The sequence below is a fragment of the Cyclopterus lumpus genome, chromosome 17, assembly GCF_009769545.1.
Source record: "Cyclopterus lumpus isolate fCycLum1 chromosome 17, fCycLum1.pri, whole genome shotgun sequence".
Classification (NCBI taxonomy): Eukaryota; Metazoa; Chordata; class Actinopteri; order Perciformes; family Cyclopteridae; genus Cyclopterus; species Cyclopterus lumpus.
Genome location: NC_046982.1, coordinates 264878 through 290304, shown reverse-complemented (window position 1 = coordinate 290304; position 25427 = coordinate 264878). Strand labels below are relative to the sequence as shown.

The 25427-nt window shown below is 45.3% G+C and overlaps 3 protein-coding genes across 13 annotated transcripts in view; 1 reads left to right on the top strand and 2 right to left on the bottom strand.

Annotated features, from left to right (window-relative positions):
- Positions 1-712: 712 nt before the first annotated feature.
- On the bottom strand, positions 713-4553 carry dusp12 (dual specificity phosphatase 12). 2 transcript variants are annotated; one of them, XM_034556512.1, is made up of 8 exons: positions 4346-4553; positions 3652-3924; positions 3394-3507; positions 3061-3179; positions 2858-2945; positions 2513-2604; positions 2154-2233; positions 713-1809 (listed from the first exon to the last, which is right to left on the bottom strand). In XM_034556512.1, exons 2-8 carry the CDS (start codon positions 3912-3914, stop codon positions 1666-1668), a joined length of 900 nt encoding a protein of 299 aa, XP_034412403.1. In that variant the 5' UTR covers positions 3915-3924; positions 4346-4553; the 3' UTR covers positions 713-1665. The 2 variants fall into 2 exon arrangements, with proteins under 2 accessions (XP_034412403.1, XP_034412404.1); XM_034556513.1 differs by having other exon boundaries at positions 3652-3916; positions 4346-4542.
- Positions 4554-8136: 3583 nt separating this feature from the next.
- prg4a (proteoglycan 4a) lies at positions 8137-15767 on the top strand. Its single transcript, XM_034555278.1, has 13 exons — positions 8137-8206; positions 8565-8681; positions 10957-11070; positions 11207-11260; positions 11612-11674; positions 12306-12473; positions 12714-12815; positions 13466-13552; positions 13667-13806; positions 13964-14123; positions 15041-15139; positions 15361-15486; positions 15595-15767. Exons 1-13 carry the CDS (start codon positions 8137-8139, stop codon positions 15765-15767), a joined length of 1473 nt encoding a protein of 490 aa, XP_034411169.1.
- Positions 15768-16131: 364 nt separating this feature from the next.
- tpra (translocated promoter region a, nuclear basket protein) overlaps positions 16132-25427 on the bottom strand; it is a 28161-nt gene continuing 18865 nt past the window's right edge. For 2 of the 10 annotated variants that reach the window (XM_034555428.1, XM_034555429.1), the window contains exons 37-55: positions 25148-25363; positions 24933-25044; positions 24610-24818; positions 24031-24101; positions 23697-23896; positions 23413-23595; positions 23182-23300; positions 21970-22044; positions 21349-21627; positions 21064-21256; positions 20780-20979; positions 20153-20224; positions 19941-20032; positions 18448-18560; positions 18243-18353; positions 18004-18145; positions 17540-17637; positions 16748-16867; positions 16132-16532 (exon numbers count right to left, since the gene is read on the bottom strand). In XM_034555428.1, the coding sequence (XP_034411319.1) occupies positions 16477-16532; positions 16748-16867; positions 17540-17637; positions 18004-18145; positions 18243-18353; positions 18448-18560; positions 19941-20032; positions 20153-20224; positions 20780-20979; positions 21064-21256; positions 21349-21627; positions 21970-22044; positions 23182-23300; positions 23413-23595; positions 23697-23896; positions 24031-24101; positions 24610-24818; positions 24933-25044; positions 25148-25363 (2661 nt within the window). In that variant the 3' untranslated portion in view covers positions 16132-16476. Of the gene's footprint in view, positions 16533-16747; positions 16868-17539; positions 17638-18003; positions 18146-18242; positions 18354-18447; positions 18561-19940; positions 20033-20152; positions 20225-20779; positions 20980-21063; positions 21257-21348; positions 21628-21969; positions 22045-23181; positions 23301-23412; positions 23596-23696; positions 23897-24030; positions 24102-24609; positions 24819-24932; positions 25045-25147; positions 25364-25427 lie in introns of those variants that run through there. The other 8 variants (XM_034555435.1, XM_034555438.1, XM_034555430.1 and 5 more) reach the window with 7 other exon arrangements.

Genomic DNA, 25427 nt, shown 5'->3' with positions numbered 1-25427 from the left:
CTCAGCACATCTTTTACTTGAATTATACATGTGCACATAAAGGACAGAAGTGTTATGCCACATTTCTGTTGTTGGAGATCTCTGGAAAAACAATGTTTGACTACACCTTTGATTTATGCTACCACCATTATAACTACCATCATTGACTGGGAATTTTACACTAAAACGAGACATTTTCCAAAACATCTAATTTATTCATAGATACATTGTTTATCACTTGAAAGAAATAGATGCTAACTGATTATGTAAATACTAAACCAAAATGTTCTTTTATGTTCGCTTGTGCAGCCTGGAAGCGCTCTTCCTCTTTCTTGGCCTCCTCTTTTAAAAACACCATCAGGTCCCCCTAGCGGCCCGTCTTCTTTGGAGTGGGGAACAGACATGTGGATGCTCATCATCCTGCTCCGTGCCAGGCCGGGCACCACGTAGCTGCCCCAGCTCCACAGGATGATGAACCACTACCACTGGGGGCCACGTCAGCCAGAGGCTCCCCCCAACACACGAGTCCATCCGGACTAGAGGCTCAACAGAGGCCGCCTCCCAATGGCCTCATGCATCAGGGAAAATGTGCGTACGTTTGAATGCTGTTTTCTTGTCACACTTATGTAGTAATACGTTAAAAAAAAATATATATATATTTTAGTTTACCAGCAGAGAATGTGTACGACTAACACACACAGGCACACACACATAAAACACACTCAGACTTGTCTGATATAAGTATATATGTGTTTTTATTTGTCATTTATTTACATTTGTGTGTTTTACAGAAGAGTCATCTGCACTACATTCAGATTTAAATAGGTAGAATGTCGAGGGGAGACTTCTTGCAGGGAAATATTAGCCGTGGTATAAAAGTCCCTTTTAGTGACACCTGAGTCAACTGAATGCTTACCAAGTGGCCACAAACAACCACAACAACCACAACAACCAGTCAATGCAACTTTAAATCTGATATCACTGATTTCTTCTTTTTTTGGCCGCTTGTGAGCAAACAGTTGCATATGTACACATCCAGAAGTTAAGGAGCAACATTATCATTCATTTGGAGTCAGGCTTCTGTCTCGGTGAACGAAAGTCCAGTATTGTCTCTCTTTTAGCCGTTTTTGGTCTCCACCACCTCCTGAGGGAACTGTCTGTCTCTTTAGCTGCTTCATGCTCCACACACATGTTCACCGGCTAGTCTCTAAGTGTGTCTGCCTGCTGATAACTGCAGAACAGGTAGTGCACAGGTAGAGTTTTTAAGACTTTTTTCCAGTGAAAACAGCTGCTTTCTGTGGCTGAAAAAACAACAATGAGAGCTGTGGGAGTGAACCATAACAGGACGCTGAAGCTAAACAACGAGCTGAAACTCAGGAGGGGAGCTGCAGATTCAGCAGATTAATCTCTGTAGGTTCATCACTACGAGCAACCCCTTTTCATTGTTATTATAGAAATGTCCATTATAGTCACTCTAATGTATTTAATTCTGAAAAAAACAATACATTTTCTATTATTGTTTCAGCACCAATTTCTGAAAAAAAAAAAAATTGCATTTGGCAACTATCCTTATGATATTTGAAAGGCCACCTGAAATTCTGAAGAAGAAAAAAAAAAAGGTAAGCAAGTGTCTGTACCATTGTGTGACTTACAATGTCACGCAAAAACTCCTGCAGTATGAAAATATTATTTCTGAATGTTGAGCTGTTGGATCTCGTCCACTCTGTTGCGGTGCAGCTGGAAGGCCGGAGTGACCCAGCGACCACACGAACACCGATCACCACACCAGCTGAATGACCCCAGCTTAGCGCTACACTTAGGACACAGCATCTACACACACACACACACACACACACACACGTGTTTTAAGTAGAATTCTTAGACCAGAAAACCTCCAGTGATAGGAAGACGATCATAACTAACATGCATACTTGTGTACTTTGTTTTGTCCACCAAGTGTTCTTATATTAAAGGAACCATTCTGGCTCCAAATATTAGCGAGATCCTATTTGTGAAAACTTAATTTCTTTACTGAAATTAAAAGCTCCATCTGATTAAACCAGAAGCATGAAAGTTGACTTGATTATAATCAGTTCAAGAGAGGCTGGGAACGTTTATGGAAGTATTTAATACCAATTAATAACTGTACTTTCTGACCAGTGCGTGTGCGTTACCTGTCCGTCCATCACTCCGAGTAAAGCCTGTTCCATCCACTGCACAGGTTCGATGAAGTAAGACGTACACTGGACGTCTCCTAGACAACAACACATTTCATGTAATTAATTAATATGAAATGCTCGTTGAATTAGCTGTTTGCAGTTTTGCAGTGTACCCATGGATGTACACACAACTATCACCGAGGAAAACTTAAAATGAGATGAAATACGTTTATATGGAGCGTCTTGTTTTCTTATGATTTCTAAGCACTGGTGTGCACCTATCGTCTCCTCGGGCTGGACCTCTGCCTATGAGCGCCTCCTGGTGGAGGTGCCTCGTGCTGGTAAATGGGTTAGATGAACGCCTGTGTTCTTACCAGTGCGTGTACCGGACTTCTTGTAACCAAAGGCTGGCGCTCCTTCTCCTACTGGGTGACTGAGAATACTGGAGCCACGGAACAGAGTTCGTCTGCAGAGGAGGAATGTGCATTTCCTAAATTGCTGCTAATTATTGCTTTAGCCAAAATGATGAAAAAATGCATGAAAAGTTATTTTACCGAAATAAATGCATCATTTTTGCAAATTTTTCTGGCATCAGGAAGAATATGCCAATGACAGTAAAGCTTCCTCATTTAAAGCCTTTGACTATTCCCATAGGACACAAACTCACAAGCATAATTAGAAAGCTTTGCTCCACTCAGCCACTGTGTAAACTTGTTCACCTGCACTTCCTGCAGCGATAGGACGCCTCAGAGGAGCTGGAGAGGGCGGGGTCGACGGCAAACAGCTCCCTGGGAACGTGCTTCAACTCTGCTCACACACATGAGAAAAATCAATACACGAATAATGAATCCAAATAAGGAAACAGAGTGTGTTGGCTACTTATCTGCCACGTTGTAATCAAACTAAATGACTTTGTGGTTACCAGGGTACTTCTCTGTGATCTTGGTCAGCCTATACTGTTTGTACAGAGGACTGGAGGTGTCCACTTCACACTGCAGGGCCTCGTACAGACACAGCTGCTCCTCAAACCCAGGGTTGACCCTGAAACAAACCCACCAACTATCAATCATCTGATCAGGATGTCCATTCTGACCAAGTAGTCTTAAAGGTCCACCCAATGTCCAGGTACATAACAAAAGATGCACAGAAAGGAAAACAGTAAAAACAAACACTAAGGGACACACTTTCAGGCATTTTAGCCAGTCAGTTAATCAAAGAACGATTCAAGAAGCAGTGCAGCCACACACACACTTACTGTACATCCTGTTTGATAGTCTTCAGTCTGTGGTAAGCCTCAGTGAAGCCCAGCTGGTATCTCTTCATGAGATAAGCAGTAATGATGGTGGCACTGCGACTCCGACCGGCCTGACTGACAAACACACACAAAGAATTACAAATTTTAATTATCATTTATTGATAATGTATTGTTAATGAATAAAAGCCCTAGTTTATGTAAACATTTTTTATATATAGACACATACTAGAGGCATCCCGTTGACATCTGACCCTTTACCAGTGAACAAGTGCAGCTCCGCCTTCATCCACAGCCTCCCGAATAAACAGGAAGCAGTTGTCCATGTGACTCAAGAGGTCAGAGGTCACCTCATCCAAAACATTGACCCACTTCCTGCGGAAGCCCCCATCAGCAGGAACCAGAGGGGCAGGGTCCACAGAGTCCACGGACAGGATGTGAAAGACAGCTGCGTCGGACAATGCCTGGCTGTCATTGAGGTCGGCCGCGGTGCCGATGTACAGACCCGGGTCCACCAGGAGCATGACTGCAGAGCTGAACCCAATGACACACACACACACACACACACACACACACACACACACACACACACACACACACACACACACACACACACACACACACACACACACACACACACACACACACACACACACACACACACACACACACACACACACACACACACACACACACACACACACACACACACACACACACACACACACACACACACACACACACACACACACACACACACACACACTGTTTTGACATATTTCGTGTTGGTATTATGGGATGGCTCACTGGATTAGTCTCCTCTCACATCTGCTGAAAGCTGTTCGTATGAATGCCGTTTGAAGTGGTGTGTTGTTTTTAGCTACACACAGACTGGTGCTATAAACCAAAAGGGGTCTGCCTCGATGGACCTCCACATGACAGTTAGTTAGCTCACCTCGTTAGCCGGCCCCTTGTTTTACTCTCCCGGTGCAACTCTGCTGCTGTTCCGGTTGCTCGCCGCGTTCAACACGTGAAGGACTGACTAATAAACAACCGACGACAACACAGAAAACCGCGTGGTCACTGAGGCAGCGACAGTTCAGAAAGTTCAGTTATCAAGCATCTTTTGCTCATGCTGAGGTGTTTAGTTCGTCTTTGACACTGTCCGGGCGGAAACAAACAGGACTCTTTAGTTCCGGAGTTACATCAAATTCAGAAAATCTGCTTTTTCACCGAGTATGGTGACTAGTCTACAGTATAGGCCTACTAGTTACGTTTCCCCTTTTAACCAGAATGTGGAATCACTGGGATATTGGATGTTTAGTGTTCTGTTTACTGAAAATGAATGAAAACAGCAGAGAAGGTAGACTAAATCTAGGTAGATGATAATAAGTGAGGCTGAGACTTTTCAATCCAAGGAATCCAGGAATAATAGAATGTCACCTCACCTTTTCACAGTCGGCCTCAATAAAACAGTTTTATAACATGATGTATAGAAATACTCCCTAGTAGAAGTCCAGGTATTGTTCACCATTGACAGAAATATTTAAATCAAACAATCAACACTATGTTGATTGAACAAAATGTTCCCAATTTGAATTAGGGGAACTGGGAATAACCATGAAATTGGCTTCAGCTATAAAGCTGATACTAAGGACACGCGGGGTGACAGGAAGACATCAGGAGGATGAGGTAATGCAGGCAGACACTGGTCAGCCACCAGCAGTCCCATCGGGGAGTCATTCCCAGTGTCAACCGAGGAGAGTAGGAGCACTAAAGCCACACAAAGTAAATGCAGATCCACGCAAAACAGACACATTTCGTTAAATAAATAGTCTGACTTTATGTAGCCTATTAATGATGATAACAATGACTTCATTTATATAGCACCCCGTTACAGAGTGCTTCACAAACAATCAAATGTGAGAGTAACAATTTCAGGGCCTTAAAAATCAAGCTTGAGATTTTAAAATGACTTTTAAAATGTATCAGCCAGTGAAGGGAAGCTAAAATATTAGAGAGTCTTGCAGCTGCATTTTAGACAGCTCGAAGCCGAGAAATCATGTTTCGGCCAAGGCATAACAATAATCCAGAAATTAAGTAATAAAAGCATAAATAACTTTTAGACAATGATTAAACATCAGAAACAATCAACATTCTTGCAATATTTATCAAAAGAAAAAACAAGACTAAGCTTGCATGGAACATGGAACTCAAGGTTGAGGTTGTGATCTAAAATCCCAGCAAGGTGCTCAGATGAGGCAGAGCTGGTCCATGTGCTCATGGCCTCTCACAGAGACTTCCTGGTTAGCAGGACAAGTACAGCTGCGTATTGTCTGCATAGAAATGCAACGACATATGTATATATGTATACTAGTATGGAGCCCTGAGGCACAGACGATGCTTCAGACACAACTCATTTTCTGTTTAAAATATATGAGAAGAACCACTGGAGGGCCGAAATACACACCCATGTTCTCAACCTTTCAATAATAGTGCTACGATCCAACGAGCTTGGGTCAAAGAATTAAAGGACTACAATTACAAAGTTCACGGTCAGGTGGAATGAATCGCAATTCTTCTTTCAGTTATGTTTTGTTTGCCAGGCGTCCTTTAAATACACATTTCTTAAGGCCTCCTGTTTCTCAAGATCAACTGCATGTGTGTGTGGTGTTCTGCAGTGCCCGCCAGCATGCGTCCCACAGTCTGTACATGGTCACAATGTGGGGCGCTAATAAAGTTTTATGAGCCGCTTTAATCTGACCGGGCTCATTGGAGGCGGCAGACCAACAGGTGAATGGGAACCGAGTGGGTGTGTTGATGTGTTTGGTGCGCTGCAGTGACTCACTCCCATTGGATCATCTCTCTAGCAGATGGTCTGTACGGGTCAACAAGCTGACGTGCAACAGACGTCTGCAACGCAGTCTATATCAAATAAGCTGAATGGAATTGAATGTCAAACAGCCTTTTCATACTTTTCAAATCCTTTAAGTCAAACTTCTGTCTTTATGAAGGCCATATACAGTATGTAGAATGGTTATGTGATCAGACATTTTCCATCCATCCAATGTCATTCCTCTGTTCAGCCTGGGATTATAGCACCTTTATATTTATGATTCAATTCAATTCAGTTTATTTTGTATAGCCCAATATCACAAATTACAAACTCCCCTCAGAGGGCTTTACAATCTGTACACATACGACATCCCTGACCTTTGACCTCACATCGGATCAGGAAAAACTCCCCAAAAATAACCTTTGACAGGGAAAAAAGGGAAGAAACCTTCAGGAGAGCAACAGAGGAGGATCCCTCTCCCCGGATGGACAGATGAATAGATGTCATGTGACCAGATGAACAGAGTTACAGAGTTACATAAACATGATGACAGATGTTTCTAGAAAAATCAAACAATCTAAGTGTAAACATGTCAGGAGGATGACAGTTAAGATGAGGATCTTCTTAACTCCAAACTGCAATATTAAAGTGGGAACAAGAGAGGTTTATTCGACATATTTAACATCTGTTTTGTCGTTAATTAAAAAAATGCCGGGATGTTGTTCATTTCTGTTTTCATGTTTTTATTGAAAGGGGAGAATTGCACACTATTAAGTTAAGGAAATCAATAAAGAAAATATTGAATTTCAGGTCAATTTACGATGTTTCTGTCCTTATCTAGTCTGAGTGGTTGTATCATGGATGCATAAAGAGAAAGTGTGTTGACCAAAGTCACAACACAAACCAACTGATTAAAATGACGAGAGCTGAGATAAAGGCTTCAATTCCTTGCCAGTAAGGGCCGCCTGACAGCAAGTAAAGAGGTGAAAGATCCTGTATAAGTATAGTGTACATATACACTGATTTAGAGTTTTACAGTACATCCCTCTGCTCCTGTGCTGGTACCCCTGTCTGTTCCTCCAGACTCCATCTACTGTAGTAAACATGAGTAGCTCATACTCTTCTAAACATCCAAACTATCCCTTTAATGTAATCAATATAAGTGAAGAATCAATCCAAAAGTAGGCAGTCTATCCACATGAGTCTACGGTAAATGCCTCACCAGATTGACCCCTCTCATTTATTTCCTCTCGTTCCCCTCATCCTCTCCGTGTGACAGCCACCCACAAGTAGACGCTGTTTACGACCCGCGGAATAATTGGCAGAAAACCACATGACATCAGTTTTGGCTCAAGCACCTCATTCCTCAAGTTGGCTGGCAGAGAAAACAGGTGGGAGTAATATCACATGTGGATGAAGCCACAGACCTCACAAAAAAAACACTACAATATTGTACTTACTGAAAATACTGTAACGATCTTGATAGATTTAATGGCAACTTAAAAGAATGGGAGCCCAAGATATGATTTGATATTTATAAAACGTAGAATATAAAAAAGTCAAAAAGGAACAGTGAGAAAAAAGTTCATTTCTAATTAGTGTCTTTCCACCACACAGCTTTACTGTGTGTAGGAGTTCCTTTATTGCCAGTGTAGGAAGTTTAAATACCGCTTGGCAGTTTTTAATGAGTCTGCGGGTGTGTGTTTGTGTGTGATGCTGATCAAAAGTGTCCTCTCTCAGCGCCTTTGTCTCATATATAAGACCCACAGACTCCACAGATTGAAGAAAGACAAGGAGAAGGTAGCTGCTGATCCTCTCATTCTGTTACTGTGGTACAGCGGGTCTCTCTTTGTGCACCGTACACCGTCGTTGGGCTCAGATTCCGTTGTGTGAAGATGATGATGGCAAGGATGATGAAAATGTCACCGCTGCTTCTGCTGCTTGGCCTTGCTGTGACCTCCACTGCTGCTGCTGGATCAGGTAGGACACGTTGATGAAACCTTCATGGCACAGTGTGTACATCATAGGTGTACCTATACCTTAGAATGTCTGCTAATCATATAATGTGAATGATACTGTCATGTGTTCGATAGCACTTACAATAACTGATCAAATTGCCATCCAAAATGACTTGAAATGTCTCATAATGCACATATAATACTTTATAATGTAAAATAAGGTATGCCTTATGATATCTGGTACACGCCTACTATAGCTGTCTGTAATGCATCTAAGCCATGGCAATGCCTAATGTTTAATACATCCATAAGATGTCTCACAGCCCCCTTGATGATACCTGAAGGTGTGATGTCATTCAGTAAGTGCCGTGTCCCCTCAGGCAGCTGCGTGGGCCGCTGTGGCGAGCTCTTCTCCAGAGGCCAGCCGTGTGCCTGTGACTTCAACTGCCTGCAACACAACGAGTGCTGCCTCGACTTCCAGACCACTTGCACCGCTGGTATGACACTCAGCACATCAATTCACGTTTTCAATGTCAAGCTGCATGAATGCTGCTTTTGTTTATAGCATCAACCAATCAAATGGTGCAAATATGAACTGTCACACTGCAGCTGGATGGGACAGTTTAGCTTTGTTTACATCATTTGGGTTTTTTCAGTGTTCAAATTTGTACCATCTTTGTTTCTTGTGTGATAGAGAGATCTTTGTTAGTGTACTTATTGTTTTTGGTTTATATGGCGCTTTTTAGCCTCTTTAGCTAATTGTTTTGGTTTCTATTGATCTTTTAGTGTCTTTTAGCTTCGGGTTTTGGTGGAGCTTTTTAGCCTCTTTAGCTTGTTGTTTAGCTTTTTAGCCTCTTTAGCTCATTCTTTGGTTTCTGTAGAACGTTTATCCTCTATAAAGTTAGCTTATTGTTTTGGTTTCTGGAGCGCATTTAGCCACTTTAGCTCGGTTTTGGTTTCAATTTACCTTTTTCACTTTCTGTGGCTAATTTCTTTGTTTCCATAACACTGTTGAGCCTCTTTAGCTTGTTGTTTTGAATTGTGTGTAGTCTCTTTATCTCATTATTTAGTTTCTTATTAACCTTGCACCCCCTTAGCTCATTGTTTAGTTTTTACATTCCATGTTTCAGTTTTGCTGCTCTTCCGTTTCCAGCAGTCAGGCATCTCTTTTAGCAACAAGCTGCTCACTGTACCTGACAGACACAGTTAGTGACCAGATTGTGGATCATCTAACTGCAGAATCTGGACTCCAGATGAATGTTAGAGTTGCTGTGTGTCTGCTGGACGTGTAGATGGGCAACTGTTTGCTCAATCGTGAGCCATAATAACTTCACGAGGCAGTAACTTGTCAGGGCAGTATGTCTGTCAGCTTGTTGCCAGTTCTGCCCCTAGTGGCCAAAATCGACTGATGCAGCTTTAACTTGAAGAGAGTTGGAACGTGTGCTGGAACATGTGGAACGTGTGCTGGAACATGTGGAACGTGTGCTGGAACGTGTGCTGGAACGTGTGCTGGAACGTGTGCTGGAACGTGTGCTGGAACGTGTGTGTTGGAACATGTGGAACGTGTGCTGGAACGTGTGCTGGAACGTGTGTGTTGGAACATGTGGAACGTGTGCTGGAACGTGTGCTGGAACGTGTGTGTTGGAACATGTGGAACGTGTGCTGGAACGTGTGCTGGAACGTGTGTGTTGGAACGTGTCTGGAACGTGTGTGTTGGAACGTGTCTGGAACGTGTGTGTTGGAACATGTGCTGGAACATGTGGAACGTGTGCTGGAACGTGTGCTGGAACGTGTGTGTTGGAACGTGTCTGGAACGTGTGTGTTGGAACGTGTCTGGAACGTGTGTGTTGGAACATGTGCTGGAACATGTGGAACGTGTGCTGGAACATGTGGAACGTGTGCTGGAACGTGTGTGTTGGAACATGTGCCGGAACATGTGTTGGAACGTGTGCTGCAACGTGTGTGTTGGAACATGTGCTGGAACGTGTGTGTTGGAACGTGTCTGGAACGTGTGTGTTGGAACGTGTGCTGGAACGTGTGTGTTGGAACGTGTGCTGGAACGTGTGTGTTGGAACATGTGCTGGAACGTGTGTGTTGGAACGTGTCTGGAACATGTGTGTTGGAACGTGTGCTGGAACGTGTGTGTTGGAACGTGTGTGTTGGAACGTGTGCTGGAACGTGTGTGCTGGAACATGTGCTGGAACGTGTGTGTTGGAACGTGTGTGTTGGAACGTGTGCTGGAACGTGTGTGTTGGAACGTGTGCTGGAACGTGTGTGCTGGAACGTGTGTGTTGGAATGTGTGCTGGAACGTGTGTGTTGGAACGTGTGTGTTGGAACGTGTGCTGGAACGTGTGTGTTGGAACGTGTGTGTTGGAACGTGTGTGTTGGAACATGTGCTGGAACGTGTGTGTTGGAACGTGTGTTGGAACATGTGTGTTGGAACGTGTGCTGGAACGTGTGTGTTGGAACGTGTGTGTTGGAACGTGTGTGTTGGAACGTGTGGAACGTGTGCTGGAACGTGTGTGTTGGAACGTGTGGAACGTGTGCTGGAACGTGTGTGTTGGAACGTGTGTGTTGGAACGTGTGTGTTGGAACGTGTGGAACGTGTGGAACGTGTGCTGGAACGTGTGTGTTGGAACGTGTGGAACGTGTGGAACGTGTGCTGGAACGTGTGTGTTGGAACGTGTTCTGCAACGTGTGGAACGTGTGCTGCAACGTGTACTCTGCTGTGTTGCTGATGTTCTGTTGTTCTGTTGTTCTGTTGTTTTCAGCTCAGTCCTGTCAGGGCCGCTGTGGTGAGTTGTTCAGGCGCGGTCGGCTGTGCGAGTGCGATCCTCAGTGCATCCAGTTCAACACCTGTTGTCATGACTACCAGCAACACTGTGGTAATGGCCAACAACCACAGCCAAACACACTTACTGTGCAGATGAAAGGCATAAAGAAGCTTTGAGAGGCTCGGGTTGCAATGGACAGAATATCCTGCTTTCAGTGCTTTGTTCCACCTTGTGTCTCTCACCACAGATGCCAGTGTTTCCCACACCAGGCTCCTCCATCCTGTGAGGTCGGCAGCTTCAGGTCAGCAGCCATCAAGAACAATACCTAACCAGCAGGAGAGCGCTCCTTTCAGCGTTCATTGAATAAAGGAACCCAACAAATCCTCAGGGCCGTTAGCCGTGAGATGAAGACGGAAAATGTATCTGAATTAGAAAGAATGAACCTCCTGATATGTATTGTATGAGTTAAGCAATCCACTTCTCAAATGGGTCATCAGTGGCACCAATAAAAAAAAAAAAGGAGGAGACCCACAAATGCAGAGGCAACACAAAAGGCCTGGACGGGCAGCTCCTCGGACTACTATACTGTATATATTGTGTAAGGAGAGCAGGCGTGTCCTCGCCTCACTGATACTGTTCCTCCTGTTTTCAGGACATCTGGGATCAGGGAGCAGCAGGAGAATGTCCAACAGTGCCAGCGAGGAATTGTTCACAGGTAGATGTCGTTTCTATGAGACAAAACCATCATCAAATACACAAATAATACACAAATATTGTGCTACTACTCCTGCATGCAGACATTTGAACATGCTAACTATGAAGACTGGATTACTGACTTATATACTTTAGTATTTGATGTTTTGAAATATTTAACGTTTGTTTTTGGAGATTGTTTAGCGACGTACTGCAGGCTGTGCTCAATTGTGAAATCCTAGACTATATAAGAAGTGACCATTTGACTTCACTTCATTAAGACTGTTTTGCTTTCTTGTTGAGTTAGACAAGAAGATCAATATCACTCTTTTCTACAGTAAAGATGAAGCTTCGCCGGTTAGCCTAGCTTAGCATAGGCTAAATCGTGGACACAGCTGCCCAATCGGCCCAATGTTGATGAAGCCATCAGGTTTCATCTTAACTAAAAATAAAAGAAGTTCTTACTGAAAAGGTTTAAGATCCAGGTTTATAGTTGCACTGCAACTATAACAGCATCTTTATTTTTAATGAACCAGTAACTTTGAATACAACAGTCATGCAGTGTTTGACCACTGAGAACACAACACACAGTTCATTCTTGATGGGTTGTATCAAACCGTTGAATGTTAGAACTTTCCTCCTTTCCCCTGCAGGTGTGAGGCACTTCCCAGTTGGTCTTCTGCCAATGTCCATCCCCGTCTCTCACGGCAGAGTTCCAGTCTCACCAGGACGGGGCTCCTCCTCCTCTCTGCCCAGCCACAGTGCTCCGTCTGTGGGCAGCGGGGCTCCCGTCAGTCCCTCTGGTCATGGAGCAGTTGATGGTAAAGTGAACATCCACCTGGTTCCGTCACCAAAATAATAACACAGACGCTATTTTAAACTTCCTTGGGAATATGACATTTGTTAAAAAACAGATCGTGAGGAATTTAAAATTAAATGTTTTTAAAATTGTAATTTGTTTGTCTTTGTTTAGAAATAACTTGTATTTTTGACAACTTTCCCAAAAGTATTATTTAGATTTATTACATTTCACCACACAATGTAATGTGTTTTGTTTCCAGCACCCAGTTGCGTGGCAGTCCCCAAGCCCAGACCCAGCACCCTCCAGGACATAGCCCAGGCCTCGGGCCAGGTGGAAGGGGGTCCTCAGGGACCAGGGACAGGTAGGACCACTGGTAGTGTGTGTGTGTGTGTGTGTGTGTGTGTGTGTGTGTGTGTGTGTGTGTGTGTGTGTGTGTGTGTGTGTTTCTTACTTGTTACGTCAGTCTCTTAGGTTTTTACACAATACAAATATGTAATAATACATACAGTATATACGTTCCTAGTAATGACTTCCAAACAAATGCTTTGAACCAATTGGAATGACAATTTCAATATTTCTGTATCAAAAGTACTTAATAATAACAATGCATTTAATTTATATAGCGCTTTTCGTAGTACTCAGACACTTTACAAAAATATGTTTTAAATCATCCTAAAAGCTATACAATATAAACAAATAAAAACAATAAGAACATAGAGCACACAATCACACATTAAAAGTAGTTCTGAAAAGGTGGGTTTTGATTTGAGATTTGAAAATGAAAGAGTTCCAGAGGAGGGGACAGCTATGGAGAAGGCTCCATCACCCCATGTCTGGTGCTTGGTCCTAAGTGGGATCATAGGAGATTGGCATCAAAAGTACACCGTGTGTGTGTGTGTGTGTGTGTGTGTGTGTGTGTGTGTGTGTGTGTGTGTGTGTGTGTGTGTGTGTGTGTGTGTGTGTGTGTGTGTGTGTGTGTGTGTGTGTGTGTGTGTGTGTGTGTGTGTGTAGGACTCTTTGCTGATGCCAACCTGTGCAGTGATTCCCCCATCAATGGACTGACTGCTCTGAGTAATGGGACCATTCTGATATTTAAAGGTGAGTATCAGTGGCCCTCAGGGATACATGCATCAGTGTATTGTTTCTTCATGTATTAAAGTGTGTGTAGTGACTGGAGGATAGACAGCTACACCAGTTCCATGTGTGTTTCAGGGGGTCTGGTCTGGTCGGTGGACGCCGTCAGTCGCTCAGTAAGTCGTCCTCAGAGTATCACGGACACCTTGGGCGTCCCCTCTCCCATCGATACCGTCTTCACACGCTGCAACTGCCACGGACACACCTACATCATCAAGGTACGGCGCTACTGCTACTACTGACATTCATATTACTGCAGCAACTTCTGTGCTGCCACTATTGCTAGTAGATTAGAAGAAGTCCTACTACTCTGACATTTTGTTGAGGTAGTGTTACTTGCAGATAAATGAATTGTTCTCACTTCACCCCCTCCAGGGAGACCAGTACTGGCGTCTAGACGGGAACATGGTGATGGAGCCGGGCTACCCCAAACCTCTGGTCTCTGAGTTCCCAGGTCTGACAGGAAGCATCAGCGCTGCACTGGCAGCACCAGCCACCGGCAGCAGAGCAGAGACGGTGTACTTCTTTAGGAGCGGTGAGGAATACAGGCAGACGCAACTAAGACTGATAACCAGAGGCTCTTTAACTTGTCTAAGCACACCTCACCAGGTTGAAGTGACGAGGATGACTGAAGCACCAGTTCTACGCATTAACAGCCACCATTTAAGAGTCCTCAATTTCTGAATTGCCACCCGGCAAAAAGAACAGTGTGGCTGCATGACAACAATATCACGGTCGAGGTCCACTCGAGGTCCACTCGAGGTCCACTCGAGGACCACTCGAGGTCCACTCGAGGTCCACTCGAGGTCCACTCGAGGTCCACTCGAGGTCCACTCGAGGACCACTCGAGGACCACTCGAGGACCACTCGAGGTCCACTCGAGGTCCACTCGAGGACCACTCGAGGTCCACTCGAGGTCCACTCGAGCCTTTTGGGGCTTCCAACCAGAGCTCAAGGTGTCCATCAGGAAATGAAACTTAGGTGTCCTATGTTCAGGTCACGGTTGGTCGGTTGTCCTCGGCACCTGAACCGGTTACGTTCTCTGATGGTGAAAGACCACGAGAGGCAGCTGGGAGGTCTGAAAAAAGGTCGTAAGAGGACCTTTGAGTTGAGATTCCTTCTGTAGTCACACATACTGTTCACAAGGTCCAACATGTACATCTTTACTCAAAAACAGTTGCATTGTTCAGCTCCCAGTATGTGTGGAACTGATATAAAGCAAGGAGCTGTCATCTCGCTCTAGATATGGAAATTATCTGGTGCAGATCTCAGCTAGGTGTGCCTGCAAAGACCACTGCTGTACTACAAACCACAACAAATAAAAAGGCCAGATTGGTCCAGTAGTTTGCCAGATTAGCTTTAAGCATGGAATCTCTTGCGAGGTAACAAAACATTTGAAGATAGACGGGTATAGGTTGTCAATCTATTAAGCTCTGTCCCTGTGTCCTCTAGGAGACATCATGCAGAGGTTCACCTTCCCACCAGGCAGCACTCCATCCTGCAGCAAGAAACCAAGGAGCTCCTCGAGGACACGTGTCGCTCGCCAGGCTGGTGAGTAGCCTCATGAAGCAATTTCCCCACAATATTGGACTGTCCCTTTTAAAAAGGTTCAGGGAAATTGATTAAAAGGACATCCCAGCAGAGGTTGCTGCAAAGGGATATGGACTATTCTAAAAACCAACCACTATTTTTCCTAGAGCAGTTGGTTTGCAACATTAAAATCATTGAATGTACTTTTAATGCTGCCGTTTTTTATTTCCCACATCCATAAGATCTTCTCAGTGGAGAGATCAACATCAAAGTGTCTCTGATGGGATTCCCCACCCCGGTCACCGCTGCCCTGTCCATGCCCAGTCCTAAGAGGAGAGACCCATATGAGCACTACATCTTCTCTGGACGTAAGAACCTCCCCGCGTGCAGTCGTCTTGGAGGCTGTTGACTCGAGAACCAAATGTACACGTGTTTCTCTTTCATGTGATGAGGCTGGTTGTCTTGTCTTCCCGCAGCTCTCTTCTTCAGCATCCAGATTTCAGGTGACCTGCCAGCGCTGGTCAAACCGAACCCTTCTGCAGCCCTCGCCAGCCTCAGCCCCGTCGCCGTGGCGACCAACATGGCCGCTCAAAATGCCAACGCTCACCTGCCAGCCAATTCCATCAGAGCTTGGCTGCGCTGTCCCTAGAGACACCCGACAGGGAGCACGACAAATTCTTCTCAAACTTAGTAAATATGTCGACTGAGCAATAAGCAACAATTTACTATTTTTCTATTGTATTCATACCTTGGTTATAAATTCATGTTAGTACATTGGAACAATATCAAAATACCATCACAACTTTTAGACATGCAAGAGATAACCTGCTAGAGTAACGTTTCACTTCGCATGGTTGTCGTCGGTAGAATGTATACATTTTGAAGATAAAAAAAATGAATGTCCAATAATATAAAACCTTACTGAGACACAATGGATATAATGCCACATCCTGCTAATTGAAAGGCCCTTTCTGTTTGGCCCTCTGTCACACCAATGATACAGAGCACGCACATCGCTGCTAATCATCGTACAGCTTTATTATTAAAACAAGTGTATTAACAGCTCAACATCAAGATACTAACAAAATGACAACGCTCTCACAGATAAATGTGAAACAAAGAAAATGACCAAACAACTAAAAACTCAAACAGTGTATCCGTAGAACATCTCAGAGAGAGGACCACACACATACAAAGCCGTCATATCTCTTGTATAATAGTAGGGTTATTGATTTTTGATTGAGCAGAATACTGAATATCTTAAAAAGTCAACGACGGAAAACAATAACGTGAGGAAATAAGCGTCATCATTTCCCTTATTGGACGAGACGGCCGGGTTTCCACTGGTGACATCATCGTCAGGCGAAGCCCCCTCTGCCCATGGCTCCTCCCCTTCCTCCCCGAAAGAAAGTGCCTGAAAGCACAAAGTGAGGACCCAGCAGATTAGCATGAATGAGACGATCCCACATCAGCCCAGCTCATCATATTATCACTCCTGTACCATGTTCTGGCTGCTCTCTGCCTATTGCACTTCAATAAACAGCTTCATCATTACCCTTTGAGTGACTGCAGTTTATTCTTAAGAGCCCTCTGTCATCTTAACTACTGCACTATAAGTCTGGTCCTCACCTCTGCGGCTGAGCATCGTCCTGGCCTCCCCCCTCCCCCCTCTGCCCCCCCTGGTTCCTCTGGTCGGCAGGATGCTCATCAGACTGGGCCCGGTGCGCCGCTGAGTGGCGCTGCTGGTGTCTACGAATGAAGAATGTGAGACTTTCAGTGACAGAACACAAGCTCATCGCACCAGGACACGCTGCATTAAGAACACTGTTGAGGTCGTTCAGTAATTGGTATCCATGGCACCGTGTACATTTAAATAGCTGTGAACTCCCGTTTTCACTATTCATTAAGGTTAACTGTAACATTTTGATGGACTAAAAAGGTTCAGCGTCCGGTTGTACTAAAAGACACTCAGGAGTCGGCTGTTCATCTGTTTTGTAAGGAAATGGTCAAAAACGATACCATAAGTTTTAAGCATGTTTATCGTTGCCCAGAATTAGGACCCACAGTTGAAGTGAATTACAGATGCACCTAGCTTGCTAAACCAAGCTAGAAAGCGCGTGGTGGCGTTTTCTATGCTACCGGTATTCGACCCTGCAGGGCCTCGCTCCTCCACAGCTCCACCCTCTGGTCCACATGTGGGGGGCTACGTCTATGTCTTCTACACGGTCTGAACAAATTGCTGTGCTCTCAATGTTTTTACCTTTGAATTGTATGTACTTATCCTAGTTCCTGAAAACGGTGTCATGCTGCCTGTAGAACCTTACACAGAATATTTGCTGCAGCACCATTTCATCGCAAACCATTACAGCACCATGCCAGACACTGTAGGGTTGTTCTGGGTCAGTACACACAATTACTGACCAGGGTCCTGGCTGGTAGATGCCAGTGATGCATCATCACTCTGCGGTTCTGTCGACTCAATGTCTGTGTGGCTCTCCAAAGAGGATTCAATACCAGGACTGCAAAACACAAAAACAGAACTCAAACACAAATACTCCATTGTAAAAAAGGGAGAAAAAAATCAAATCTGGTGATCTCCTGTGTTGACTTAAGAACAGGTGAAAAAAAAGGTTTTACCAGGATAATGTCAAATAAGATCACCAAAAGGTTTTTCCCCCTCACTGGCCCTCAGGGCTTCCGTAGTTTACAGCTGAATGGTACAAAACCTTTAGACCACAATTACATGTGACCATCAGAAAAAGGGGATGCGTTCGTCATCGTCACGTCCCTGCTCCTCTCTTATCGCTGCTTCAGCCGCCTGAAATACATTTCCCTGTGTCCCTGTATTTAAAAGACACCTCGGGTCTGACTGTTAAGATGCTCACCCCTCTCCCTCCTGCTCCATGAAGACTTCATCTCCATCATCTGCAGCAGAAGCCATCCCGGTGGAGGTGGTTACCATGGGAACCGACTGGGACGCCATGTTGTCGGCACCATCTGAGGGCAAGGACTCCGTGAAGACCGTCACTGACGGAGACGGAGAGGCGTGATGTAGCACTTTGAGTTTAAAGGCCAAACACATTGAAGTGTCATAATGTTCACATTGAGTAGGTGTGTGTCTCACCTGGTGCCGCCACCTGTAACGGTGTGGTGGGGACACTCCTTCCTCCTCCGTCTTCATCGTGAGCAGCCAGGAACAGAGGGGACTCGTACATCCCCAGACCTTCACACACAGCAGTAGTACGACGGACAGGATGAAGTGTTAAAGAATGAATGTCACTGACTGAGACTAGTTCAAGTGTTACTGTGTGTGTATGTGTGTGTAGTACCTCCTTGAGAGGCCAGCTGTCCCAGGTCAGAGTGTGAGGCTGATGTCTGAGGCAGCAGGTCTTCTGGCGGCCCAAACCTGAACCTGGTGGACAGACCTGCCACCTGAGGAGAACTGAGTTAGGTGAAAGACAGACGTGAGTTTTGACAAACCAAGATCACCAAGATCATCCAAATGGTCTCCAGAACGGAGTTTAGGTTTGTTTCTATAATGAGGTAAACAGTGGACAACCTCCAGTTCTGGAGAGTGAATCCAAAGTGTCTTAAACCTGCATTCTCTCTCCTGACCACCAGGGGGCGACTCCTCTGGTTGTATAGAAGTCTATGCTTCATGTCTTAAACCTGCATTCTCTCTCCTGACCACCAGGGGGCGACACCTCTGGTTGTATAGAAGTCTATGCTTCATGTCTTAAATCTGCATTCTCTCTCCTGACCACCAGGGGGCGACTCCTCTGGTTGTATAGAAGTCTATGCTTCATGTGTTAAAGCTGCATTCTCTCTCCTGACCACCAGGGGGCGACTCCTCTGGTTGTATAGAAGTCTATGCTTCATGTGTTAAAGCTGCATTCTCTCTCCTGACCACCAGGGGGCGACTCCTCTGGTTGTATAGAAGTCTATATAAATGACTCTACTTCTCTTGATGTATTCCCTCAGTAAACATTGTAAACATTAGTTTTTGGTCTCAATCTCTAGTTTCAAGTCTTCTTCAATACAGCGTGATGTTCATTTAGTACATTATGGTCATTTAGAGTCAAACAGACCATAAAGCAAGTATGCTCTAGGGCGGGGCTGCAAGGTGATTGACAGGTTGCTACCACGATGTTGTCCTGTCTGGGAGTTGTCCGTGTTTTCGTCTTACAACTTTCACGTTTTGTTTTCACCTCATGCAAGTTAGTTGTAGAATTTTGGTCTCGTAAAGAACGTCTTATTCAGCATCCGGGCTTAGCTCCACCCTCTCGCTTCATAACATCAGTCCACAAACCAATGTGTGACTACGTCCACTTCATTTATACAGTTTATGGGTAAGCCGTCTGCTTACCACCATTATTTAGGCTGATTTATCCATTTTTAATGAAAAAAAAAAATCTGTGAATGATCATTTCTAACTATGCAACATGGTTAAATACAAAAATCGGGGGAAATCTTAAAATACCGCATGAGTTGCACTCTCGAGTGCAACTTAGAAGGATAAAGCAAGAAGCTCATTCTTGCTTTGTCCCATGTTTGTATATATTTTCCATCACATGGGGAATTACCTGAGCATTTTTTTTACTGTATGTGTTTTCTTGCAGTTGGAAACTTTTTAACTTCTGCCTAATGTCTGACTTTCAGCACTTGGACCATTAGAACCCTCCAACCCACACAAAGATATTCAAAAACATTCACACAGAATCAAACACATCTGTTTATTTAATGATATTCAAGGAATTAAATATTCCAGTGTGTATTTTTTTTTTTACACTGTAGCCTTTGTGTGGGTGGGTGTAGGTCTTACTGTATAGCCTCAGCAAAGCCATCGGTGCGGTGTGGGACCACCAGAGTTGGAGTACTGGGAACCATTCTGTCGTCATCATCAAAGAAATGTTGCTGCAACACACACACACAACACAAACTCACTGCAGATGCAGATCTACTGTACACAAGACAGGATCCTTTTTAGACCAGTAATACATAGAGAGTCGTAACAATGGACACTCCATCACTTACCATGCTGCCTATTCCAGGGGTCAGCTGAGGGCCACGTCCTACTGATGGTCTGCGCAGCTGGGAGGACTGTCTCTGATAAACACACACAGGTCATCACGCATCATCATCAGGTCAGAGCGCTCTTCACATTATTCAAGAAATCATCTTCCAGGATATTTTCAAGGCAGTGATCCAGAAACAAAGCATGCCGCATTGCCCAAAAGTTCCATGGCTTTGATTCCAGTCTGGGAACCTTTGGTGCATGTCATGTGTAGCGCACGACCAGCCCAAACTTTAAAGTCGAGATGAAATGGGAAAATACCTATTCGACCATTTTACATCACGTTTCCTGTCCTATTGTGCACCTATTTAACAAAATACACAAAACAAATAAAATTTTCATTTTTAAATCCAATCATCCTACTCTAAAACCAAATATGAAGTATGATTACATAAGCTAGTTTCAAACAACAACATCATGACATTTGTGTGTAGCTCTGTATCGCACCGAACTCTAACCCCGCCCACTTTTAAGTGGCCCAATCCCTCCTCAAACTGTAGTCTGATGTTCAGATGATATCTGGTTATATATTTTGTGTGTTATAGCCAAGAAGAAATCTGATTAGATTTGAGTGAAAGTGTGTGTACCTGTGTGTGCGGGGGTCCCAGCTCCGGAGCCGGCGGTTGGATGTAGAGCCGTGGTGGGAGGGGATGCGGGGGCCTACGTGGGTGGGGGAGGCGGGGAGTGAGGGAGGAGGGGGAGTGGGAGGGAGCAGAGGGGGTTAGGGGGAAGTGTACGTGGTCTCTGGGGGCGTCGGACTCTGACGTGGGGCCACTGCAGCCCTCGTCTGGGAAGAGAAGAGGGATTCACGTTAGAGCATTTCAAAAGGAGGAGGAGCTACATGAGTCGAGCGGCGACAGGAAGTGCTCACTCCTGTGTGACGCCTCAGGGGGACGCTGCGAGTCGGAGGACGCTCCGCACGCAGTCTCATCGGGGTTGGAGGCTCCCGACGGCTCGCCCTCTTCTTCTTCTGCCTCCCTGCTCTCCTCCTCTCCTTCCCTCATCCCGCTGTGGCCAGCATCATCCTCGTCTTCATCGCCCTCCTCCTCTTCCTCCTCCTTATACTGAGGTAGATACAGAAAGAGAGGTTATTAACGCTAGACAATAGATCAAGGCTGAAAACGTTTTTTAAACGCATTAATAAGCAGAACAGCACCCCGTCGTCATCGTCGTCTTGTTCTTCCTCCTCCTCCTCCTCCTCATCTTCCTCTTCACCGTCGTCCTCTTGCTGCTCCTCCCCCTCTTTGCTCTCGTGACTCTCGCTGTCCGTGTCGATCACGATGACGTCCCGAACGAAGGCGGAGCCCTGAGAGGACATCAGCTCAGAGGGGACAGACTGGGACACGCCTTCTTCCTCGATGTCCTCGTCCTCTTCGGCTAACGCGGGGAAACAATCCTCGGGAAGTTCCTGCAGCCCAAACCCGTTTCTGAGAATCTTAAACCACTGTGTTTAAGAATCGGTGTCTTCAGATCCATCGTCATTACAATCTCAACCACTACAGCTATTAACTTACTGAGCATGTTTGTATTCTCCAACTCCACGGACTAAAATATCGGTCGCATTCAGGGCTGCAACTGACAGCCACCGTCATTACACATTACAGAATAAGTTCATCAAAGACTTCTTGTGTCAAAGTGACGAACAGGGCTGCAATGTAATCATGTTGGGCAACAGCGTAGCGCCATTGTACGGCCACTAGAAGTGCTTGTTTTTGTGTCAGACAACATCACGGAAAGAACCCTTTAGAGAAATGAAATGGTTCTTATGGCGACTGACCTGACTGTCGTCTGGTGAGTCCTGTCGTTCTCCCTCATCCCTCAGCTCCCCTTCAATGTCCTCATCGCCTTCCATCTGAAACAACAAATGATACGTTCAGAATTAATGAATTGGAAGACGCATGCAAAAAACAAAAAAACAGTGATGATTGTCAAACAGAAGTTGGTTCAGCAGGTTCTTCAGTGATGAGTGTTTGATTCTTGGCTTTCTTCCTGAGACAACATGCCATTCGTGGTACTGTTGAAGCTTTTAGAGATTACACATCAGATGTACGCTTGATGCAAAGAGTCTAAAGGATAGTTTGGATGTTTCAAGGTGTGGTTGTATGAGCTACTTCTCCACAGTCAGTGTATTACAACTGTAGCTGGAGTCTAGAGAAACAGACAAAGGAATGTACTGCTGTGGACGTATTTTAGACAATTCCATCCATCCATCCATTATCATCCGCTTATCGGTTGCGGTGGCAGCAGGTTCAGCAGGCCGACCCAGGCTTCCCTCTCACCCGCAGCACTTTCCAGCTCATTCTGGGGGATCCCGAGGCGTTCCAAGGCCAGCCGGGAGATATAATCCCTCCAGCGTGTCCTCGGTCTTCCCCGGGGCCTCCTACCAGTTGGACGTGCCCGGAAAACCTCTAATGGGAGGCGTCCAGGAGGCATCCTGACTAGATGAACCACCTCAGCTGACTCCTTTGGACACCAAGGAGCAGCGACTCGACTCCAAGCTCCCCCCTGATGTCCGAGCTCCTTACCCTATCTCTAAGGCTGAGCCCGGCCACCCTACGGAGGAAGCTCGTTTCGGCCGCTTGTATCCGAGATCTCGTTCTTTCGGTCACGACCCAGAGTTCGTGACCATAGGTGAGGGTTGGAATTTTTTTTAGACAATTACAAATATCTATATCCGTTAATCTTATATTTAGAATATTTTCACTGCTTTACCTTGCTGTCAGACAGCCTTTCTGACTGAGTTTTATTCATCTATGCTCTTTTCAAAGCACAAAGACATCATACCAGACAGAGCACAGGGGTTGCTGGTCTACCGCTGTCTCAACTGGTCGGTTCGTTGGTGTCGTTGTGCAACCTTGGTGAATATAAACTGACCCTTTAAAAACACCAGTCACACAATAACCCATCGATGCAGCGGAGGCAGACCAGCAACTCTTGTGTTCTGCAAAGGTAAAAGTACTGTGACTCAATAACAGTCGGTGTGCGTTACCTGCAGTGCCATCGTTGGTTTTAGTCGTAGTTTTTTTGGGATCGGAGGTGTGTGTGAACTCTCTGGTCTGGAACTCTTCTCTTCCATGACCCCTTCCTCTCTGCCTCGCTTTGAACCGGCTTTAAACAAACACACACACACACACACACACACACACACACACACACTGGTATCCACAGACATCAACGGTATGTAGTGCATCAGCGGGGGGCGGGGGGGACTCCTGCTCACCTGTTGCGCTCAGGGAGGACGACGTGGACGGTCGCTCCACCTGCATGCCTGTGTCCTGATTGGCTGCCTGCTGCTGAGTGGGCTGGACAAAAGCCGTGGCCTGGGTGCTGGTTGGCTGATTTATCGACGTGTTCACCAGACCGGAGCTGGTGGAGTGTACAGAGGCTCCTGAGCTCATCAGCGCTGCGGGATGAAACATTGTATTACACTCCAACACGTCGCCTAAAGTAACACCAACTAGAATCTACGATCCATTACTATTTATTTTCCTCTCTTGCTCTCACCCTCTTGGCTGTCACTCTGTGTGGTCGGCATGACGGTGGCGGTAGGTGTTGGGATGGGGACGGTTGCCTCGGTAACCATTGGCCGGATGCTGGCCCGGGGTGTGGCCTTGCTCCCAGGGGAGGGGCTAGGCTTGCTGCTCGGAGACGGAGTGCTTGTGGTGGGGCGGATGTTGGCAGTGGGAGGGTCAGACATGCTGGAGCTGACGGAGAAGTTGTTATGCCTTTATAACTCATAATTGGTACATTTACAAAGACAGTTTTAAAAGTATTCAATTTACAAATATGCAGAAGAGTTTCTGCTGTTTGTGCATATGCGTTTGTCTCCAGTCGCTACCTTGCTCTGTCCTGGGCAGGACTCTTCAGAGAGATCTGTCTCTGGTCTGCAGATCTGGCCTGATCACTGACCTAAGTACAGATACAGGTGCAACACAGAGGGCTATAAGAGTAAAGTCATGATATTACTAGCAAAAAGTAGTAGTAGTAATATTTAAGAACAAAAATCTAAAATCTTGGGGAGTAAAACCAAAATATTTGAGAAAGAAATTCACATTTTGATGAAAGAAAACTCAAACCGTTTTTTCTGACATTTTGCTCTTTCCTATCTATTAATATTTTGGAGAAGGGGAAACAAAGTAGTAATACACTGAGGAAAAGGTAACAGTTTGGAAAAAGTCATCACATCTTAAGATGGTTGCTTTAAGATCAAAATGCCGTATTTTATGATTAAATTAAGTTGATTGGATAACAAGAGTTTCCTCACAGTCCATACTATTTATTTTTAGCTGAAGACTTGTGTTTGGATTGAATGGATCCGAAACTGAATTCCTCTTGGTGTTTGTGGGTACTTGCAACAGAAAATCTGCTCCGTTTTTGGTGAGAGAAGTATCTGATAAAAAGCTCAGCGGCCTCAGACCTTCATGTCCCGCACCTTAGCTCCACTCTGGTCCTGTGGCTCCTCTCGGGGCTCCGGATGTGCGTGGGTCTCTCTCAGCTCCCTCAGCTCTCGGTCCAGCCGAAGAAGTCGTCCTTCGTACTGAGACTTGAGGGCGTTCATTCTCACCTCCAGCTCCTCTTTGCTCTGTTTCACCTCCGCTATCTCCTGACTCAGCCGCTCCTTAGCACCTACGGGGTGAAATAAAGAGGATACAACTCAAGGTACTCTGAAGCTAATGCAGCTTCCGTGTTCAGCTGTATTTTGTCGGCATGTCTTCAACCTCTGTGCGGAAGTGAACTCACTGTTTAGTTGGTTGATTTTGGTCTTGGCTCCCATAAAGACCTTCTTAGTCTTCTCCTCTTTTTCAGCGATCTGCTTTCTGAGCTGCTCCTCTGTGTTCTTGCTCTCAGACAGCTGCAGGGAGAACAACACGGTGTATCACAGACTCCACAGCACTGGCTTATCACTCTTTACTTTATACAGGTAGATTTGAAATGATTTTGGTATCTGGAAGCACCTCTTGTCTGAGTTTTGACAGCTCCTCCTCTTGGAGCGCCTGGTTAGAGTCACTAGCAGCGTTAGCGTCGCTAGCAGCGTTAGCAGTGCCGGACTGGTTGGACTGGGAACTCTGGCTCTGGTTGGCCGGCACGGCACGGCTGGCTTCATTGGCCTGGTTAGCCTCCGTTAGCTGCTCCTGCAGACGCTTGATGTCTGCCTCACGCTCGCCAACCAGCTGACAAAGAGGATTCGCAGTGTAAGTGAGATGTTTAAGAGACAGCGTGATGCGGGCCATATGG

Bases quoted from the DNA above. Each gene is read 5' to 3' on its own strand.
- prg4a (XM_034555278.1), top strand. From the start codon at position 8,137: ATGATGAAAATGTCACCGCTGCTTCTGCTGCTTGGCCTTGCTGTGACC. The intron at 8,207-8,564 runs GTAGGACACGTT...GTGTCCCCTCAG, and splicing joins CACTGCTGCTGCTGGATCAG to GCAGCTGCGTGGGCCGCTGT. The intron at 15,140-15,360 runs GTGAGTAGCCTC...CACATCCATAAG, and splicing joins ACGTGTCGCTCGCCAGGCTG to ATCTTCTCAGTGGAGAGATC.
- dusp12 (XM_034556512.1), bottom strand. From the start codon at position 3,914: ATGCTCCTGGTGGACCCGGGTCTGTACATCGGCACCGCGGCCGACCTC. The intron at 2,946-3,060 runs GTAACCACAAAG...GTGTGTGAGCAG, and splicing joins GATCACAGAGAAGTACCCTG to AGTTGAAGCACGTTCCCAGG. The intron at 2,605-2,857 runs GTGAACAAGTTT...CCTCCTCTGCAG, and splicing joins TATCGCTGCAGGAAGTGCAG to ACGAACTCTGTTCCGTGGCT.